General features: G+C 50.3%; 1 protein-coding gene across 1 annotated transcript; it reads right to left on the minus strand.

Moving 5' to 3' along the window:
- Positions 1-1,137: 1,137 nt before the first annotated feature.
- LOC116843012 (protein SCAI) lies at positions 1,138-8,750 on the minus strand. Its single transcript, XM_032812978.1, has 4 exons — positions 8,353-8,750; positions 5,729-6,579; positions 3,234-3,647; positions 1,138-2,830 (listed from the first exon to the last, which is right to left on the minus strand). Exons 1-4 carry the CDS (start codon positions 8,544-8,546, stop codon positions 2,586-2,588), a joined length of 1,704 nt encoding a protein of 567 aa, XP_032668869.1. The 5' UTR covers positions 8,547-8,750; the 3' UTR covers positions 1,138-2,585.
- Positions 8,751-9,574: the final 824 nt, after the last annotated feature.

The raw sequence follows: 9,574 nt of genomic DNA on the forward strand, positions 1-9,574 counted from the left end.
ATATCTTGACAATTCGCTTGCAAAATCGACGGGATAGACCGTATTAAGGGAGAGACGCGGTCCCGATCGTACGCGACAATGCCGTCGGATTCGGCGATTGTGTCACACCTTGGCACGCGGCGCCAGGCGTCGCAAGGCACAATGCTTTTCTAAGTGATACCTAAGTGTCTGCCGACTTTGTTCAATACGCCTACTCGGTCAATGCAAAAATAATTCGCAGAGGAGCGCGCAGCTGCGCCGCATTGTTCTCGAAAGTCGCATCGAAATTGTGGGACACAACACTCGATGTTCCGCCGTATACAGCTAGGCATACGCTGAGCGAACGAATGGCGAACTTTCGTTTTTTTTTGCAATTGACAAAAGAGGAAAATAAGTTTGTGCCTGAACGAGCAGGACGTCTTATTCGCATTCGGGCCAACTCGCACGATGCGGTTTGTCAAAGAAAGTTTGTGCGCGAGGTGGAGCGCGAATGTATCGCACAGTCGCTGTTCGTTTGTCATTCATTCGCTTAGTGTGTACCTACTTAACACACGTACAGGGTGTTCCAGCGCGTCTTCCCCGTGGGAATTGTGGAGAATCGATGACGATTGAATTTTCAATCAATCATTCAATGTAATTTGCTTATCCTCGTGCGTGGCTATGCAATCCCCTTTATAATTCATTCACTGTTGCGTGACTCGCGACGTTTTTATGGCGAAACGATCGAATTCAAATTAATTCGAAAGTGACGGCAGGAACTGCGATAGCTCCGGAATACCTTGTGCCTGCGTGGGTGCGTGCGTTGTGCATGTGTGCGTACGTGCGTGCGTGTATGTGTATACATATATATGTATAAATCTCTCATACAAACATTATATATAGACAGCATCCTCTCCTCGATACCCGTAGCGTATTATTCAGGATGTTCCAGACGTACCACGTGTCGCTTAGTAATAGACAACAATAAACTGGGAAGATGTATGGAGGTGATGTTTTTTGAGCTAGAAGCGACCGGGGATCAAAAGATTGCGAATCGAGTCTTGACGCGAGTGCGAGTGAACGACAGAATATCGTTTCGCTCTTCTCTCTTTGAGAGAGCTAGCTTCGCGCGAGAGGTTGCTCCGCGATGGACTTTAGCTCGGTCGACGAGCGACGTTCGAGATGCGTACAGAACGAAGAAACCGGACGAGAGTGGACGCCAGAGCGCGAGATACGAAAAAATCGGCGAGCGATTGCGCGCGACTGAGAAGTGGTGTACGGTAGGTCTGAAACGCTCTATACTTTGCAATATTTTATAAAATATATAGAATATACAGAGCTTGTATAAATATATAATACACTGTGTGTTAAAACGCTACAAGTTCTATAACGACGTTCACGCGAGGCTCGACTCGCAACGTGCGGGCCGCTCAAGTTTCCGCGAGTCGAGCGTCGTTTGCGAGGGAGAGATCGCATGTATCGTACAAGTGTGAGCACACAGTTAATCCCTTCGATTATAAATCCCACCGGGTCGCGTGGTCGCGCGCGGCCGTCGTCTATACCGGCGAGTCGTCATCCATGCGGTCAACGCGTCAAGCTTCTCGCAGCTTCTCGCCGCTCACGGTCCGCCGCTCCACTTTTTACTTATAAATAAACGAGCGGAGGAGAAGAGGAGACGCGGTGCAGCGCGCGCGTGGGTGACGCTCTTGAGCCGATCGCAAGCGACGCGGGCGACGACGATGATCGGTGGGATGACCACGATGGTGCTGATGATGTGGATGGCGATGATGGCGATGATGACGATGATGACGATGACGATGATGATGATGATGCATCGTCTACCTTGAATCACGCAGAGTAGCACAGAAACGGAGAGAGTCGATTGTTTTAGCCGTTCGTTCTTTACGGTGCGTATCACGAGATGGAGAATGCAAATATATTCGAGGGGGATGTGTTTGTTATTCGTATGAAAATTATATTGCCACTCCATATATCCTATGTTACAAGTTCAAGCGAACGCATTTGTCTTGTTTTTTTTCAGTTTTTTTCTTTTTTCAAGTGTGTAACTCGAAGAACCGAGAAAGCAGTTTATCTTTATATCTTACATATCAGTCCGAAAGCGTTGGTGCGCGCGGTACACTCGCTCGTACGCGGATCGAATTATAAGAGAGGGACTCTCGTGTCGCGTTGTCGGACGGAGGTGAGTCCCGTCGTATATGTATATATATATCATATATTTATATATATATATATATATATATATATTTATATATTTATATTATGTATATATGTATATGTTGTGGTATGCGAAATCGGTAGAGCGATATCGGTGCTTCGGTGCCGTAGCGTCGATAGCGTTCGCGTACCACCCCCGCGGTGTCTTCCGAGTCCCCCTTCGCGTCGAACCCGGTCGGGGGAGGGGGGACCGCGAGTACACGGACGCGTCCGCACACGCGCACGCGGGCGCGATCTCGAGTACGCGATTACTGCGAAGACGCGGTTTAATGAGGTCTCAGTGTAACGATTTTATTGTTGCAATTGTAATTACAGTAATCGTAATCGTAATCGTGGTTGTGAGATGGCAACAAGGACGTCGTGTCGGGGGTCGGGCAGGGAAGATGCCTGGGTCAGGCGAGCTCGTTGCTGTCCGAGAAGTGGTCGCGGGCGTCGAGACAGACGGCCAGGTCGAGCACCAGATGATGAAGGACCGGGTGCTCGAGGACCTCCGATTCCGGCAGAGGCGGGTAACTGCGCGGTCTCTGCTGCCGGCCCCTGAACGAACGGTGCATGTTCAGCACCACGTAGCAGAACACGTAGCGCACCAGCAACAGCCGCAGGAAATCGTCACCGAAGAACTGCAGCACGCTGGTCTCTACGGATGTGCGCTGCTTAGGACGATTGTGGACGGAGATTGGCACGTGTCACGTGTTTAGATCGTCGGGAACGGCTCGATTCGTGGAGGAGGATGCTTGTCATATCAGTCGAGTTCTGTTCGACTCGTGACTTGTCAAAGCGGGTGCATATATTTTTTTCTTTTTATAGATCTCTCCTTGTGTCTTTCTCTCTTTCTTTCTCTCTCTTTTTCTCTTTTTCTCTCTCTCTCTCTCTCTCTCTCTCTCTCTCTCTCCCTCCCTCCCTTTCTTTCTTTCTTTATTTGTCCCGACGAGACGTTTGCTTCCTGAACTCTCATCGTCCTCCACTACCGGGCCCGCTCGTCCGCTTCCGCTTAACCGAAGCCCCAAGGAGCAACGGGGCGAGTGTCCAAGTATCCTTACCACATCGGGAACGCGTGACGAGCTGACTGGCCTCGTTGAGGAATCGCTCGATGTAACGCTGGCAGCGCTCCCAATGATGCACGGCGAGGCTCCCGACGTTGCATATAAGGCAAAAGGCGGCAAGGGGGGCGTGAAGAAAGAGGGTGAACAGGCTACCACCGTGTCGCAGGTCGCGCAGGGTCGGTGGCGTGTCCTGCGGCGACATGAGCACCATCAAAGGCTGGCCGAAGTAGCGCGGTATCTCCTGGAACACGAAGCTGTTGTCCGAGTCGACGACGACGAAGAGAGGCTTCCTGGTGAAGGGGTACAGGTCGCCCGGGTAGAGACAGTGCGGCTCCTTGCTGCCGGCCGGCCTCTTCCCGTGCTCCGGCTCCCTCTTGCTGCACGTGGACACGCCGCCCAGGTCGTACCCCACTGCAAGATCGCGATTTTATCAACATCGTGCAATTCTGCGCTCGCCGATCCGTCGAATGTCAGGCAACGTTGAGGGAAATCCGCGCGAGAGACTCGGCGCCATACGGCCCGCTCTCTCCTCGACTTTATCTTCCTCTTCCCCGACGTTATGCATTATACGCGTTATACGATACATTGCGACGATACATTGACACCGCGTACTGAAATTTTCAAACGGTTCTTGGCACAAATGAGTGACTTATTTATGGATCCTGACTTCCCTCAATGTTGCCATATAATTCAATCGCACGACGCAAGGGTTATTTTCATTCCCAAGCCGAAGTGAGAGAGCTCGCTCGCGGGATTTTCGCGCACGATTTCCTCCGCGATGTCTCCATCAATAGACAATACCGTCGCGGAATGCACTCCGCATTATTTACACTGCCAATTATTGTAATCGATAGAGCCGTGCTTCCTAATACATTGATATTGATTGCAAGGCCACACTCGGCTACGATTCTTTATTACGATATCGGCCTTGATGCCTCGGAGAACGCTACTCTATTTTACTTTAAAGACCCCTCTTGCGACCATAACGTGTAGCCTTGGTCTAGACCGCGTGCACCGATGAAGATTTCTTTTCTTTCCTCTCTATCTCTCTCCTTCCTTTTTCTTTTCTTTTTTTAACAGCTTCTCTCTAGGGATCTATTTTTTAACAGATATTCTCAAGGTAACGATGGGATTCGCCGGAAGATCCGCGGCGCGGGAATATCCTTCGAGCGAACCGAGACGATCTGCACGGCGTGTGTGGGTGTATGTGCGTGTGTGTGTGTGTGTGTGTGTATGTGAACGCAATGTAAAGGATCTCCTCACACCAGATCGAGTGCGCGCTTCGTACACGTGTACGAAGCACGTGGCCAACACGGCTCTCTCTACGACGTCGCGCGCGCGGATTATCGAATGTCGCGGCTGTTCCAATTGAGAGAACACGGGGAACCCAGCCCCATCTCCCACGATGATATCGGCTAAAGTACCGGATTACCAATCGGGTAAACTGACCGAAAAGACCGACACGCGTACACCTTCGGCTTCATCAAGCGGGTGATGCGCTTTAACTCCACATGACTGTACAACCGTCCTGCTCTCTCTCTCTCTCTCTCCCTCTCTCTCCCTCTCTCTCTCTCTCTCTCTCTCTCTCTCTCGCGTATTGGTAATAGTGATGCCACTTTTGGGTGACCGCTACCGTTTGTGCTGACGATCGACTTAAACGGAGAACTGGCCACGGACTCTCTGAGACGGGCGCGAGATTGTAGGGCGTGAAATGCGGGACTCTCCGATATATCGGGATTGATAGCGCTCAAGCGCGATACCGCGCGAATAATGCCCGCGATGGGCAGTCAGCAACGGTTCCGTGTGTGTCACGGCAAAGTCGGCCGGCACAAACGACGCTGTACGATGTTTCTACTAGCTCGTGTGTTCGGTAGCGGACATACACAGATTATCGTCGCGGATTGTCGGGTGAGAAAAAAAAAAATCGACGTGGCACCATCGCGCGCGCGTCACGATAATCTAACGTTCGTTCCTCCATCCTCTGCTCCGAGCGCGAGTACCGTCTGCATTTTCCTCCGAGATTTCCACTACCTGCGCTCGTGCATTCTTATTACCGATAAAAATATCGCTTTCCCGCGTGATATTTGCGGCGCGTCATTAATTGATCCATGCAAGACAGGTTATCGGCTGACGGCGAAGCGAATGAGAGCTACTTAATTAAGCACTTAGCCGAGAAGCATTCTCGAATTCCGCTCTAGAAGCAGAATTTTTTTCTACAGTGTGACACACAAAGGCACAATTTCTCTTCCCAACTCCGTAAGCTCGAAGCTAAGCTGGTGCTCTATTCCGAGAGAAGCGAGAGGAGAGAAGAAATTGGCGCGATTAAAGGGAGGTCTGCGGATCCTCTCCTCGAGATCTATTTTCAGCAAGGTAGCGTTCTAATAGACGTAGAATTCACGTCTAACGTCTAACATAGTATAGATATTTGCGTACGAACGAACGAACAAACAAACGAGCGACAAGAGAACGGCGCAATTCGATAAAACACTCACTTTCTTCGGGGTGCTTGACGGTGGAGAAGCAGCCGTCCGCCGACAGGTACAGCAGTAACGCGCCGTTGGCCGGTAGCTCCTTGAAGCCACTCGCGAGGAACACTTGCACCTGGCTGTAGGTCGGCTTGTACAGCAGGTACTTGTGCGGATTGTCGCGTCTCGGCGCGCCATTCTCCGGCCCGGGATACGGTCCGGGTCGGAAGGGCATTCGACCCGCCGGCGAGGCGTCGTGCAGGTGATTCGGGTCGTCCCTGGGCTCCCGCTCGAGTGTCTGCAGCATCCTGAACATGTCCATCGACAACTCACTGAACTTCACCTGATCGGTGCAATTACCGACGATCAGGATCTCCTGGAGAGATAGGCACATGGGTGGCGATCGTTCGACGGGCGGCGAGGTCTGCGGACCGAGCCTGTGGGTCAGCACGATGGGGTTGGAGTCGGAGTGCAGCACGCCGACCGCGGACTCGGCCTTCACGAAGGCCTTGATCTCGTCCAGCACGAGGTTCCACTCGAGCTGATCGTCCGGCTCATACGTGCTGGTGTAGTCGACGATCTGGGTGTCGAGCTCCTGCACGAGCTCCCGCACGAGCTTCATGCGGTTCAGCAACAGGCACACGACGATGAAGCGGGCGTAGTACCTGAGCTTCTTCACCATCAGGTCGCTCCTGTCCTCCTTGGCAGCGCGGCTGTAGTAGGCGCGGCCGCGTATCGCCGCGTAGAACGAGTAGGCCTCGTGCAGGTAATTCGTCTCGCTGGTGCGCAGGTAGTAGTGGTAGTAGAGCTGGCCGATTTTACTCGCGATCTCGCCGATCTGCCACCTCTTGAGGCCGTACTTCGTGTCCAGTATCATTCTGCGAACAGGCGGGGGCGCACGTGAGAGCGCGCACGTGTTTTGCGTACGGCGTATTTACGTACGCTTACGCGCCGAACGCTGTGTATCATTTCGCACGAGATCCTCAATGAACGGGCCGCGCTCTGTCTCGCGGCTAAACGCGATATTTTCTACGCCCGCGCCTAACCTCGTCTCGTGCGTTTCGTACGATTCTTACCACAAATTAATTATATTTAAACTTTTATCCAATTAGTTTTACTCTCGAAATTTCTCAAAGCGAAATTCCACTCGAGACGAGTGAAAATTCGAGTGAAACGTTAATAAAAATACTGACACTCAAAATCGCAAGTCGATGGAATTTTCGTGAATAAATCTCGTGAATGTTTCGTAGAAAACTCTCACGAGTGAAAATTCGAGCGAAACGTTAATAAAAATACTGACACTCAAAATCGCAAGTCGATGGAATTTTCGTGAATAAATCTCGTGAATGTTTCGTAGAAAACTCTCACGAGTGAAAATTCGAGCGAAACGTTAATAAAAATACTGACACTCAAAATCGCAAGTCGATGGAATTTTCGTGAATGAATCTCGTGAATGTTTCGTAGAAAACTCTCACGAATGAAATTCAGAAAGAGATGAATATCCTACACTCCTTTTATAATAAATTATCTGTATTATACAATATAAAGTGGGTGTTTCACTCGATTAGAATGAATTTGTTCCAATGAAGCGATGCAGTATATAGAATTTACGTTTCATTTTCTAATGAAATTATCACTCGACAATCCAGAATGGAGAAATTACTCTACATGAATGAAAAGTCACTCGATTTCGAATGACTCGGTCTAGTGTACTTTCGGAGGAAGTGGAACTTCGCTGGAAGAAATTCAAAGAGGAAGCCACCGACGAAGTAAGCGACACGAGCAATCTGCATCCGCCGACGACGCTTGGAGAAATGCACGGAAGTGAACTGTACGAGTTATTAATCAATGTGTAGAAGCTGGGAAACGAGGTCTTCGATCGTTCTAATTGCATCTCGTGGGATAGGCTGGATACGAGGTCCCGAGCGCGACGCACGAGGGCACGAGGGCACGATGGTCACGTGGGCCTCGTCTCACACAAGGACCTTTATTTCATCATTGGACTTGTCGGAGAGCACGATGACATCCGTGAAACGCGATCGCGAGCCGCGCTGCGACATTCGCGCATAACGTTCGCGTGCCAAGATATCGTACTCCACATCAAGAAGCTGGGAAGGACACCGTACGATATTTTCCGCGATGGTCATAATTTTGCGGCATGCCACTCCGAGCACCTACCAGTTGTCACGCTGAATGTCACAAACCAATTTTAACGAACGATTACTGTCCGGCTTGATCGTGAGAAAGAGAGAAAGTGATCGTGGCCAAACATGGAGGGCGGTCGAGAGATCGACAGAAATCGCTGAATCATACGCGAATCCAAGTGAAATCTAGAACGAGACTCTCTCGCACACAAACTCGCTCGGGAGAGACACCTCGTGCACCGTCGTGGATCCTTAATGATCGGATCCTCGAACTTTTTGAAAGCATCTTTCGATTCCGAAGAAATTGGATGCAAAGAATACCAGGTGTACTTCAAGATGGTATCAGGGAAACCTCGCTACAGAATTATCTCCCCCCTTCCTCTCTTTCTCACCCCCGTAGACACACGCACATACACACACACACACACACACACACGATCTCTCACGCTCACTCTTTCTCTTTTTCCCCCTGACTCTCCCCGTTATCTTTCTCTCTTTCTGTCTCACCTGTGCTGTTGCTGAAACTTCCAGAGCTTCGTGTAAACGTCGAAGGTCCGCCCGAAGTAACCCTGCCACTGCTTGTGGCCGTACTGCGGCAGGTCGCGTAACCCGTTGAACAGCTGCTTGCTCTTCTCGAGCAGGTGGCAGAATTCCATAATGACTTTGCGCTCGTGGTCCTCCATGCCAGCCATCATGACCATCTTTTCGGCGAGTCGAGACCGCGGCCGCTGGCTGGACGCCCTTCTCGACGACACGGTCGCGGCGGTAGCCCCGCGTGATGGCGCCTACCGATTCCGCCACCCTTTTGCACGGCGGCTACGACGACGGCGACCACGGTGACCAATCAATACTCTTTCCCACCCCGCATCAGAGGGCGCATTTCGTGCGCCACCGCCGCTGCCGCCTCCGCCGCCGACACCGACGCCGACGCCAGCTAGACGCAGCGACGTCGACCGGGGACATCTGTGCGAATGGCAGGGTGACTTCGAGATACCTTCGTGAAAATCGATATCTCGGTTCTTGAGGGTAAGACCGATTCCGTGTGCGCTGGAGACCGCGTATCTAACGTGATTATGTAACGTCTGCTGATGTGTGTTTTCATTTATCTACTTTATCTCGGCTTAATCTTGCAGCTAGCTTACGGAGTGTAATATATCAGTACAAAGTATATTAATGTGTCGTAATCCAAATTAACCAGCTTCAGATATCATCTTCGTTCGTCTAACGTAGTTGAAGATCTGTTGGATAGAGTCGCGCAGTGGAAGACTCATTGCTGAGGTCAGACGAACGACGCATTACAGAATTTGAGTTTTTCGACTGTTTAATGTGAGAATTCATTCTGTACCTCTTGTGGAGAAACAAAGTTCTAATGTAAATACCTTAGGTTTAACAATAATTGCATTTGGAGACTTTAAATGCAATTCCAGTACACACGATATTTTATAAAATTTAAAAAAATATTGATGAGATGAATAAAAATTGGATGTGCTGTTAGACAAGAAATTTTAAGCTGTTAAGAACTCGATCTCTGGCTTGTCTGAATTGTCAGTAGATAAAACGGCGTGGAGCTCAAATTATCCCGTCGCTGAAATCGATACATTTCTCACCCACGGTAACTCCAACGCCGTAGGTAACTGATCAAGGTTTGATCTTCGCCCTGTCGGTTTGATTTTACCCTTGTTCCGTTGTCCCGGTTTTGCTGATACCGGGAATAATTACGGCGCTGATA

Source organism: Odontomachus brunneus, unplaced genomic scaffold (assembly GCF_010583005.1).
Source record: "Odontomachus brunneus isolate Ranch 3 - 2012 unplaced genomic scaffold, Obru_v1 Obru_scaffold_002, whole genome shotgun sequence".
NCBI classification, from domain to species: Eukaryota; Metazoa; Arthropoda; class Insecta; order Hymenoptera; family Formicidae; genus Odontomachus; species Odontomachus brunneus.

Excerpts from the sequence above, each read along its gene's own strand:
- LOC116843012 (XM_032812978.1), bottom strand. The coding sequence starts at position 8,546 with ATGGTCATGATGGCTGGCATGGAGGACCACGAGCGCAAAGTCATTATG. Across the intron at positions 6,580-8,352 it reads AAGTTTCAGCAACAGCACAG|AATGATACTGGACACGAAGT; the intron begins GTGAGACAGAAA and ends GCCTGTTCGCAG. Across the intron at positions 2,831-3,233 it reads CGTCACGCGTTCCCGATGTG|AGACCAGCGTGCTGCAGTTC; the intron begins GTAAGGATACTT and ends GCACATCCGTAG.